The following is a 12,715-nucleotide window of genomic DNA, read 5'->3' on the forward strand; positions in this document are numbered from 1 at the left end:
AGAGGGCAGTCAACTGACACACCACTCATACTCCAAAACAAGTTCATTGCTTGACCTATCCCTACTGGCTTTATTCTGGTATCCCTCTGCCTTCCCCTTTGCATGTGATGATTTGTGTGCTGACTCTTCACTTAACACAGCCTTTTCATCTTCCAGGCAACTGCTGCCAGTGGTCATGAAGCAAAATGTGCTTTAAGCTTTTTCAAAGTTTTAGCCTCAGCTGTCTTTGATCACATGGGCTAGTGGATACCAACAACGAACAGTCTACAGAAGGCCCAGTGTAATTTTTGGAAAGCTTGGTGGTAGGTCTTTCAAGTAGAACTAGAGATGTCTGTTAGTTATCTTGACAGGCATGTCCAGACAACATAAATGATTCCTACCAAACTTTCCATAAATTAAGATATCAGTCCTTAGAGGCTATTGCCAATAGGATTTTCTGGGTGGTCGTAAGGGGAAACAGGAATTCACATCTGCTTGTTATGAACAGGAGGCCATTAATAAGAAAGAGGAACTCATTCAATTGCTGGATCAAATCAGGTGTGCTTAATAAAGAGAGACGGTCACAAAGATGGTCTTTAGTCATCCTAGTCAGAAAGCCTGGCAGTCTAGCTGGAGATTCCAGCCTTGGCAAAAAGGAGTTCCTAGTCACTGAAAATGGAGCCCCGCTGCTACTGCGCTATACGTAAACTCGTGTTATATCGGGTCGCGTTATAGCGGGCTAGAGGTGTACCAATATTAACTCGTCAAGGAAAAAAAAGAACAATGAGTGGAAATTCTAGCACTGACACAGATCTCATTAAAGATCTTAAGTAAGTTAGTTAAAATAAGGAAGAGCTATTTACCAAGAAGACAGAGAATGTTCAGCATTCTTTTTGTGAAATGGAATTTAGGCTGAGAACTAGGAAGATTTCTGTTGAGTTGCTTGAAAAATCAGTGACTGCTCATGGAACTAAACTGGAAACACTGCAGAGGGTTTTTGAAATTCTTGTTTTTAAGTATGAAGTTAAAGTACAAAGGAAAATAAAACTTATGAAAAATCTATAAGACATAATTAAAGGTCAATTTTTTCAAATCTGAATGTCTAAAATGTGGCCGCTTAATCCGTACTTAGATATCTAAATATAAATTGCCTGATTTTCAAAGGTCCTAGGCACATGCAGTGCCGACTGTCTTAAATGGGAATTTTTAGATCACTTCTGATAATCAGGTCATTTATATTTAGGTGCCTTATGTCCCAGTCCTACAAAAACACACTTGTGTAACTTTAAGACCACAAATAGTCCCATTGTTTTAAAATTAAATATTAGGACTGTCAAGCATTTAAAAAAAATTAATCACAATTAATCGCATGATTAAAAAAATGAATAGTGATTAAGTGTGCAATTGCACTGTTAAACAATAATAGAATACCATTTATTTAAATATTTTTGGATGTTTTCTACATTTTCAAATATATTGATTTCAATTACAACACAGAATACAAACTGTACAGTGCTCACTTTATATTTATTTTTATTACAAGCATTTGCACTGTAAAAAAAACAGAAATAGTATTTTTCAATTTACCTAATACAAGTACTGTAGTGCAATCTCTTTATCATGAAAGTTAAACTTACAAACATAGAATTATGTACAAAAACAACTGCATTCAAAAATAAAACAATGTAAAATTTTAGAGTCTTCAAGTCCATTCAGTTCTAATTCTTGTTCAGCCAATCGCTCAGACAAGCTTGTTTATATTTTCAGGAGATAATGCTGCCTGCTTCTTATTTACAATGTCACGTGAAAGTAAGAACAGGCATACTCATGGCACTGTTGTAGCCGGCTTCACGAGATATTTATGTGCCAGATGCGCTAAAGATTCATATGTCCCTTCATGCTTCAACCACCATTCCAGGGGACATGCTGATGACAGTTTCTACTTGATAACAATCCAAAGCAGTGTGGATCGATGCATGTTCATTTTCATTATCTGAGTCAGATGCCACCAGCAGAAGGTTGATTTTCTTTTTTGGTGATTTGGGTTCTGTAGTTTCCGCATCGAAGTGTTGCTCTTTTAAGACTTCTGAAAGCATGCTCCACACCTCGTCCCTCTCAGATTTTGGAAGGCACTTCAGATTCTTCAACCTTGGATCGAGTGCTGTAGCTATCTTTAGAAATCTCACATTGATACCTTCTTTGTGTTTTGTCAGATCTGCAGTGAAAGTGTTCTTAAAACGAACAACATGTCCTGGGTAATCATCTGAGACTGCTATAACATGAAATATATGGCACAATGCGGGTAAAACAGAACAGGAGACATACAATTCTCCCCCAAGAAATTCAGTCACAAATGTAATTAACACATTATTTTTGAACGAGCATTACCAGCATGGAAGCATGTCCTCTGGAATGGTGGCTGAAGCATGATGGGGCATACAAATGTTTAGCATATCTGACACGTAAATACCTTGCAATGCCAGCTACAAAAGTGCCATTCGAACACCTGTTCTCACGTTCTGGTGACATTATAAATAAGAAGAGGGCAGCATTAACTGCTGTAAATGTAAACAAACTTGTTTGTCTTAGCGATTGGCTGAACAAGTAGTAGGACTGACTGGACTTGTAGGCTCTGAAGTTTTACATTGTTTTGTTTTTGAATGTAGTTATGTAACAAAACAAATATACACTTGTAAGTTGCACTTTCACAACAAAGAGATTGCACTACAGTACTTGTATGCAGTGAATTGAAAAATACTATTTCTTTTGTTTATCATTTTTACAGTGGAAATATTTGTAATAAAAAAATACTATACACTTTGATTTCAATTACAACCCAGAATGAAACATGTATGAAAATGTAGAAAAACATCAAAAGTATTTAATACATTTCAATTGGTATTCTATTTTTTAACAGTGCGATTAAAACTGCAATTAGTCGCGATTCATTTTTTTAATCGTGATTAATTTTTTTTAGTTAATCGCGTGAGTTAACTGCGATTAATCAACAGGCCTATTAAATATATATTATAGGATCATGGCCTAAATAAGGATTTATAAGCCAAATTTTAGGCACTCATGATTAAAAAAAATTTTCCCTGAAGAATACTTTTAGAAAATATTTGCAAGATGATTTAGAATTTAAGGTAAGGTTTTATCCCTTTGTGAAAATCATACTTTCTATGAAATGTTCATAAGAGAGCATTTCTGTTTCATCTGTTGATGAATATTGAATTATTTGCCCAATGGGTATCTCTGTCTTCTGATAAATCTTCTGAAATTTTTCTTCTGAATTAGTGACAAATATAAACATAAGAATCAGCTCAGCTAAATTGAATCACTCCTCTGCATCTGCTGTAGAACATGACTATGCCTTTAGGCAGAGAAATATGGTTGCTTTATTAGTGATATAGGAAGGCTTGACATAAGTAATTGTTTTTGTTAGTTCATTAAATTCACCAGTAAGTTTATTATGTACAATTTCCTATTTTTGATTTGAGTAATAAGAGGAAAGAAAGTTACAGACCCAACATTTCTCCTGTGTCTGGGGCTGGGAACATCTACTTTCTTTACAAACATACTTTGGTATATGTTTTAAACAATCTAAGGCATGATTTGTTTGAAAAATTCATGGGCATAAAAAAGTACTTACTTTTGTGCAATAAAAGTAGGATCAAAGAATTCAGATGTAATTCTGTTCGCATACAGGGAGCAACCAGTCATAGAGCACAACCCTAAAATGCACCAGATGAATAAATCATTGAGTGGAATCAGTATAATAATTATGGGCCTGATCCTACTGCCAGTGAAGCCATTGGGAGTTGTGCCACTGATTTCTGTGGGAGTAGGATGAGGTCTGATGTGAATTCAAATATATATTTAAAGTTAGAATTGCATATTTACCAGAAAGTATGAAAATCATCCCAGCTAAACAAGCGACTTTAGCTTTAGTCTGATCTGAGCCTCCAACTTTCGTACACTTCATCCCAACCAGTGCAAATATGGAGCCAAAGAATCCAAGGCTGACAGCAGCAATCATGAGTCCTCTGCAGGCCTGGATATAACCTGTAATCACAATGTGTAATTCTGATATTAGAATAGCATTAACTAATGGTTTTCATTGTAGTACCTTTGGTTGACTCTGCCCATGGTTGCACAGGAATAACTGTAAGCAGAATTATGGCCTGTCTTTTCTTGTGATTTAATCTCATTTTTGAGCATGGCCATACAGACTACTGCATACCACCTGCAAGATGATCAGTCCCTTCATCTTAATTAAAGTTTGATCCAAATCCCATTGAAATTAAAGGAAATACTCCCATTGAGTGCAATGGGCTTTGGATTAGGCACTAAAGCCCAGATCCACAAAGGTATTTAGGTTCCTAACTTCTACTGATTTCACTGGAAATTAGGAGCCTACCTACCTGTGAGAAGCTGGGCCAAAGACCCTGATTTAGCGAAATATTGAAGTACGTGCCTAACTTTATGCACACGAGTATTGATTTCAGTGGAACTACTTGTATGCTTTAAGTTAGGCATATGCTTAAGTACCTTGCTGAATGAGGGCCTTTCTTCAGTGGCACTTGAGGATACCCAGTACCTCAGAGAGGTAATGCCCTTAAACAGGATAAACTGAGTACTATTTTCTACCTTCTGAAAATTAATTATAGTTAGGGTGACCAGATAGCAACTATGAAAAAACGGGACCGGGGGTGGTGGGGGGGTAATAGGCGCCTATATAAGAAAAGGTCCCAAAAAACGGGACTGTCCTTATAAACATGGGACATCTGGTCACCGTAATTATAGTTGAAATACTGTGATAAACAGTACTGTAATTATGGGTGGGGCAATGCAATATTGTACAATTAAATAATCACTAAGAGATTATTCCTTATAACATATTATGGCTTTCATTTAAAATGAATATATACTTGCATTAGTTTTATTTATTTATTTCATCTTGATACCTGTGTGTGTGTGTATGTGTGTGTGTGAAAAACATTTCTGATTGTATTACTATACAATCAGAAATACATGCTATACTTTACCCATTCCCTCACAGCCTTAATAGATTTCTTAATGATAGATACCAAATAAACAGGAAACTTGTGTAAAAGTACATAATTAATGGAGTGTGCATTCATCAAAATATTTTAAAATAGTATTGGTTAGAGCTCCATGTAAAAAGTAACACACAAGAAGCCATTTGCAGTGTACACCAAGTTTTATTGATCCTACAGAACTCAGGAACTATCCTATGTATTCTTGAATACCAGCTAATGGCATTTTATCTATTAACTATTTATGTATATTACACATGAAAACACTATATTAAAAGAACATTAGTAAGATTGCAAAGTCACACACTCAAAAGTTAGGAAATGGCAGAAATTAAGTTGTCGGGGAAACCTGAATTGGGCTTTCTTGTGTGTATGGATTATGACACGGTCTTTAATTATGTGATCACATATTTTTTTCACAAGACCCTGCCTCATTTGGTGCACAGGAGAGACAATGCTCATTTAATGAACAACTATTAAATATTTTATTTTCTCCTCATTGTTCAGTGTGTAGCTCCTGGCCTTATTTACTGCACACTTTTCAAATCCTTCTCTGAAAACAGAATTATTAATTTCCTTCATAGGGTTTTCTATGGTGATCATCATTATAGTATCTGAGCACTTCACAAACAATGGATTTACTTGCACAACACCGCTGTGAGATGAGGGGATATTATTAATCCATTTTACTGCTGGGGAACTGAGGCACAGTGAGATTAATAATAAAAATATCCACTAATTTTTGGTGCCAAATTTGAGACACGTAGGCCCTGATTTTTCAGAGTACATAGCATTTATATAGCACTCAGTATGTTCAAAGCATAGCTCCCATTGACTTCAGTTGCATCTGTGAGTCCTTAGCCCTTCTGCTAATCAGACCCTAGAGACTCGTGTTGGGCACCAAGAAAATGAGGAACACACAATTAGCAACAACCTGTGAAAAGTTTGGGTTAATGACTTACTTAGCATTACATAGGAACTAAATGACAGAGTCAGAGAGAGACTCCAATTCTCTAGAGTAGAACACAACTGCCTTGATAGGGTTGACAATCCTCCAGGATTGTCCTGGAGTCTCCAGGAATTAAAGATTAATCTTTAATTAAAGATTATGTCATCTGAGAAAACCTCTAGGAATACATCCAACCAAAATTGGCAACCCTACTTGACTATGACATCATCCTTTTTCTTTCTGAAGTCCACTGACTAACTCACTACCGACTTTCCAACTTCTGAAACAAATGAGCTGGGGTCCTCGAGACAACAGCCTCTTTCAATATACTATTATGATTCAGCCCCAGAATAGGGTAGAAAAAATAGTATGTGATCATGTCATTAAAGATCATGTAATCATACATCGTAATGCGTATGCACAAAGGGGCCAAGTTGAGGTTGCATAGACAACTTTACTTCTGATATTTCCTATCTTTTGAGTGCTTGACTTTGCAATCTTAATAATGTAGTTTTAAGGCAATTAAAAAAAAAGTAAACTGAAAAAACAAATTCCATCATGTGGTATCATATTGACATGTACATGGATCATTATCAGGGTTTAGATCAACTGCACAGATCTCTGCCTCTTGAGTTAATGGCATGAACAGTAGCAGTAGGGAGTTGTCCTTCTCTAATTGGCCCAGCAGTAGAAAGGGCTGGTATACCTTGCCAGTAGGTTTACATCTATTTCTTGACAGCAGAGGAAGGGTGAGATTCAAGAATCTTGGGTTCCATTTCAGACTTTGGAGGGGAGTGTGCTTTAGTGGACACAGACTCTTCTGCCCATTCCTCCCAAGTATTGATTAGCACCTTCTGCTCTTTCTCTCCAACCTGTCTGTGTCCCAGTTCTGTCTACTGTACTAGCAACTCCTCATTGCAATCCCATTCTCCTCACCTAGCCAGTCCCAATCTTCACTCCTGAGGCTTCTGATCTCAGTCCCAGTCTCCTTGCCCAACAGGTCCTAGTCTCACTCCTCTGGATTCCCCACCTCAGTCTGCTTCCTCCAGCCTCAGTCTCCCCATTTGCTCCTACTCCCAGCCTCCTTGCCCAGCCATTCCTGATCCCTCCCACACTCCACCTCTGATTCCTTGTTCCCAGTTTCCTTGCCCAGCCAGTCCCAGTTCCCTCCCCACCCCCAATCTCTCTGTTTCTCTCCCCACCTAGTCTCCAGTTACCCCATCCCAGTGTCACAATAAAATTGCTCCCCCATGGGGTCCCCTGGGTAAGCACCAGCATTGTATATTGCTAATGCTTTGAGACGCACTGGAAAGGATTTCAGGAAGGGTTGAAGGTGTGAGTGTGGAGTGAAAAATTCCTTTGCAGGTTGCGAGAGGCTGAAGGGGAAGAAGGGAGAAGGGAACGGGTTAACTCAATGCTCCAGCTAGGTCCAAAGATAAGAAGCTGACTCCAGCCTCCCAAGGCCAATGCACACAAACAGAGTCTCTGATGCCAAAAAGCCAAAAGCTTGTATCTCAACCCCGACCAGCCATAAAAAAAATAAAAAATTAAGCTGAACCAAACCGCAGTAGCTGCAAAGCTAGTAAAACTGAAAAAGTCAGCAAGTCTCATGTCCCTGAAGCCGGTGTGTTTTGGGAAAGTTGAGGAAGCCACAAAAAGCCGATTGGGACTGGTACAAAAAGCACAGGGGCCTGGGGTCCCGGGACAAAACGCCCCCCAAAAAACCCAGGGCCTAAAGCCCTCCCAAAAGCTAAAGCAAGTTGAGAATCAACAGCAGACCTGGAATGGCCTGTGCACAGAACAGAACTCTCGTCCACCCTTCCCCCTCTTCTTCTTACGTTACAGCCGGACTTGGCCAGCATTGGATTGTGCGTGTGTGAGTATGAAAGCAGGTAAGGGCTTGGGCACTTTCTTCCTTCCTTTGAAAGTGACGTGGGAAGAACCCAGCACTCACCGCTGTTATTTAATTAATAAAGCTTTAAAATTACTCACTTGGTGTGCGCCTTCATCTCCTCCCCTAACAATCCTGCGGCCTCAGCCTGATCACCTGATGCCCCAGGCAGATTGGTAACAAAAATCTGTCACACCAGCCCATGTTCCTTGTCTCCACTGGCTCTCAGTCCCAGTCTCACATTCTGTGCTTCTCATCCAGTCTCAGAGTTCTTGCCTCCTGTGTTTCTTTGCTCAGTCAGGCCCAGTTGTCCCCCCTGCACCTGGTCTCCTCCTCATATCTATCACTCCTTCTCTCCTCCCCACCCCCATTCCCAGTCTTAAACACCCTGCCCTGCTACTCCCAGTCTCCCTCCCTGGCTCCTCTTCTGAACTCAGTCTCTCCTGTAACAATGCCTCCCTATTTTCTTGTCTCTTTGACCAGACAGCACCAGTCTGTTTCCCTCTTTCCCTTCCCTGCCAGCCTCCAATCCCAGTCTCTCCCTCACCCCCATCCCCACCCCAGGCTCAACGTCACAATCTACTCCACCAGCCCTCCTGCATGACCCCCGGCCCCAGCTCCAGTTATTGTCCCTCTGCCAGAGGCACCGACTCCTGAGTTCCTGGTGGGTGCTCGACCCTGCTCCACCCCAGTCCCTGCCCCCACTCCACTCTTTCCTCCAAGTCCCCACCCCCACCCCACCTCTTCCTGGCCCCACTCTGCCCTTGCCCCACCTCTTCCTGCCCCCTCCTCCCCCCAGTATCTCCTGCATGCTGCTGAACAGATGATCTCAGAGGGTGGAAGGCACTGGGAGGGAGGGGGAAGAGTTGATCGGCAGGGCCCATTGGCAGGTGGGAGAGCTGGGGGGAGGAGGAGGAACTGATCCGTGGGGCTGACGATGGGTGTTGAGCGCCCACTATTGGAGCACCCACGGAGTCGGCGCCCATGCCTTCTGCATTCAAGTCAGGTGGCTTCCTCCTCCAGTGTGCCTGAGCACCAACAGGGTGGTCACTGAGAGCACAGGAGAGAATTTCCCTGTTCTCAGTTCTAGCATCTGGCCCAAGCCTGGCCCCGAGCAGCCAAAAGCAGGGAAAGTCTGGCTTTGCCCCTGTAGCCTTAGGACGGAGGGAACCTGCGCTGTAGGACTGATGCATGCAGTCATGTCAGCACTAGCTTAGGAGCTGTGAGATGCTGGAGCATGATCAGTGAGGGAAGAGTCTTCAGCAATTTTACTTTACTAAACTCTAAGAAGTCTCGACTGAGCATGTGTGAACTGTGATTTTTTCAATCACAGTGTGGGCTCGTTTTTACAGGGATAACAAGATGCACATCCCTGAAACAAAGGCCACTCCCCTGCCACCTTTCAAGTCCGTGCTCCAAAGCATGGCAGTGCTAAAACTTCTTTAAAAAAATTCTGGGAATTTTTTCTTTATGTTGCAAAACAATGTATTTTTCCTTAGCCTAATTCTAAGAAATATATGAATTGTTCTGGCTGAAATTATCCCCCTTTTAGCCCCTTTCACCCCCCAAAAAAGGTAGCTTGAGGTAGACACCTGGCATGGATTTTAACTCAAACAGTTAAAGTTTGGCAAAATTATAACTGAAAACAGAATTTTATAATGGGAATTGCCAGGCAAATAAATGGTGTTACCAGCCCTGCCTATAATGTAGTTATCTCTTATTTATATAGCACTCCTGTGACAAATGTCTGCTGAAGGAAAACAGTATTAATCTGAATAAATGTGAACTATTTACAAACATCCAATATATAAGTCATGTATACACATGTATAAATGTGGCAAAGTAAATGTAGAAAAAAATGCATAAAAAAACCATACCCAAGACATTTTAGCTTGCTACCAAAGTTGTTACACTAACATTACTGTAAAATAGCTGTGAGCTGGAAAAGTATTCTGGATACTCACATATAGTTTTCTAGTTTGCTTCTGGAATTACTATATGCAGAACATGTTGCATTTTAAGATGGAGCAGAGGTTTTTTTTTAAAGTAAGGTCTATATTCCCCCCTTTCGCTTAGCTGCAGAAAAGCAGCAGACACTAAAAACTGGACAGAAGACCTAAGAGATATTCCCCTCTGCGGATAGAGTTAATGGCCATCCAGAGAGGACAAGAGATGTTCCCTGAAACCTTGTAGAGCCTGAGGTCCCAGTTCTGCAGATCCTGTAGGATGTTCTGAGAGCGCCCCTCTGTAGAGCCCTGCAAATCTGTGGCTATCCATGGACCATTTTTGCGGATCAGATGCAGATACACATTTTGTATCCGCGCGGGGCTCTACCCCTTTGTTATGCTCCTCAGCCCCACCCTCCTGGCAACACAGCTCACTCAGGAGTCAGAATGCCATTGCCTCTCATCTCTCCCATCTGCTCCACATGCACATATTTGGGTCAAAGTAACTATGGAAGGTGTTTAGTATTGATAGGGTTCATCAGCAAAATGTAGGTAAAGCTAAGCATGCAATCAAATTCCCACACACTGTTCTATTGAGCCTTAGAGGAGAAATTCTTTCAATATGATCTGTGCTAAACCACTATTGAATAGATCATAGGAGCACCTCCAAATGTTTAGGGTTGTTCCCAAAACCCAGAAAGAAGTTAGTGACTAAAAGTTTTGAGAACAAACCAAAATATTGGGTAGGCTAACATTGAGTAATTTGAATTATTTTCTAGACTGCACCGGCACATATTGTAAAAGGCTTGCCCACTTGTGGGAGGGTTTATGTAGTAAAAGTCACATATACTTGATTCGGATAGAGTGAAATTTTATTAGTAGTAGACTGCCAGGAGAAAAGGAGAATGACAGTCTAAAATTGTTTCAATTCCTATTCCACTGATAATGAACCTCCCGTTTTTATGCCAAATCCTGCACTCTTATTCACTCTTTCCTCAGGCAAAGCTGACAATGACGTCAGTAGGAGTGAAGTTTTAACAGGAACTTCAAAATTTGGTCCTTTAAAAAAATACATAAGTATGTACATATGTAGCTAATAAGCTGCTTCATTTTTTTAACTGTAGCAATATAAATATTCATAACCTCTCATCACCTTATTTTCCTTGTTTTGGAAATGTGTTTGTGGTAACACCATTTAGGTAAAGCAGTAGATGAAAACTGGCCAAGGAAGCTATTATTTTTGACAGGTCCAATTTACTGCCACTGTTAGTTGCTAATTAACACATTAAGGTGCTGAAGCATGAATTTATTTACCCAGAGGTACTCTAAAGCTTAATTTATGGCTAAATCTCCTAGGAGAAATATTAAACATTTACCAAAAATAACTAGCCTATGCAAAAAAACAACATGGTTGAGATTCATTCCTTTGTAAAGGTCAAAGCACACTTTGGAAATAATAGAGGATAGTGAGACTGCAAGAAATAATTAACTCACTCAAACAGGAAACAGTTTCAATTAGTAGAAATGCCATGACTTGGAATATCACTGGAATCTGTTGCCCAAAAGTTCTCAGTTTTGTAGGCCAACTAGACTTAGCTCAATGCAGCTCACCAAAGAAATCATCCAATTACGGTGTTTTTTAATGCAGAATTTAGAAATTAAAATGTTGACAATGTAAATGAAACAAGGGAGCCAGGGAGAAGATTCCATCAGTTCCACTAGGGACCTCATTATACAGCTCTAATTTACCTGGGAGTTACCTAGTTACTATGGTGCCAGGCAATACAGAAAACTGCAAAACGTGTAGATAGCTGCAGAAGATTTGTTAGAGATTGGCTTGGAAATGAGAACCAGGGTAATGATCTTTTTATCTAGTCCAACTTCTGCTTGCTTGGACCAGAGTTAAATTTATTGCATGTGAATATGTTTGGTTACAACAGTGACACATTTTTTGCTTTGTTGATTTTTTCTTAGATACAAACTAGCTAACAAGAACATGACATTGCTCAATACAATTTAGAAAGGCCAAACAAGTCAAAGGGGGGATTGCCAAGGTGTACTTTATCAGTATCTTCTAATGAAGACCAGAAATCCCCCATTTCCACACACATATTGCCACCACTAATTATTTGGCACTGGTGTATCATTACATGCATCTGTTGGGCATCCAAATAAACAACAGCCAAAACAGACTTAAAGTGACACATTTTAAATAGAGTAGGAACAAAATAGTTATTAGGAGTATCTAACGTGTTTTCACCACATTATGCATGTTCAGCAACATTCCGATAGAAAACTATTTCAGGTTTTTTTTTAACAAATATGTTTTGTCTCACATTCCAAAGAATCTGGTTAGGTAATGATCTTTAGTGTCTCATTGTCGTCATGTGTGACAAAAAGTTATGTGGAGCTCACACATCTATTAAGTATAATGCACGGAAAAATGTATAATGCTCTGGGATGGGTGCTTTCAATAAATAAAATAAATACTATGCTGTCATTAAGACTACATCATGGGAAACGGTGAGATTGCTTTATAGATATTGCACAGATTCCCTTTTCAAACACACACCCATAGCATTTGTGGTTCAATACAGGGTTTCTAAGCTATAATGCCCCTTTTATTTCATAAGTACATATTTGTTCAGCTATGTTATTTTAATGAGTCATTTGATCCACTGGTGTGGAATGCTCTACATGATATGCTGATGTTGTTTGGTTGTTTTATTATTATTTATGTCTGTGATCAGCAGCACTCATAATTAAAAGGGTGGTAAATTAAAAGCCTGTTTGTGCCTTCCTTACTCAGGCAATCCTCCACCCCACCCCACATGATGATTTTGCCTGTGTAAGAAGTGTCAGACTGGGCCTTAAACACGATGGGCTATAT

At 39.9% G+C, this 12,715-nt stretch overlaps 1 protein-coding gene across 2 annotated transcripts in view; it reads right to left on the bottom strand.

The window, feature by feature from the left end:
* The window catches only part of CLDN10 (claudin 10), a 96,491-nt gene that overhangs the window by 13,812 nt on the left and 69,964 nt on the right, over positions 1-12,715 (bottom strand). For both annotated transcript variants that reach the window (XM_005305003.4, XM_005305002.4), the window contains exons 2-3: positions 3,883-4,044; positions 3,632-3,713 (exon numbers count right to left, since the gene is read on the bottom strand). In XM_005305003.4, coding sequence (XP_005305060.3) covers positions 3,632-3,713; positions 3,883-4,044 — 244 coding nt within the window. The remainder of the gene's footprint in view (positions 1-3,631; positions 3,714-3,882; positions 4,045-12,715) is intronic.

The sequence above is a fragment of the Chrysemys picta genome, chromosome 1, assembly GCF_011386835.1.
Source record: "Chrysemys picta bellii isolate R12L10 chromosome 1, ASM1138683v2, whole genome shotgun sequence".
NCBI lineage: Eukaryota > Metazoa > Chordata > Testudines > Emydidae > Chrysemys > Chrysemys picta.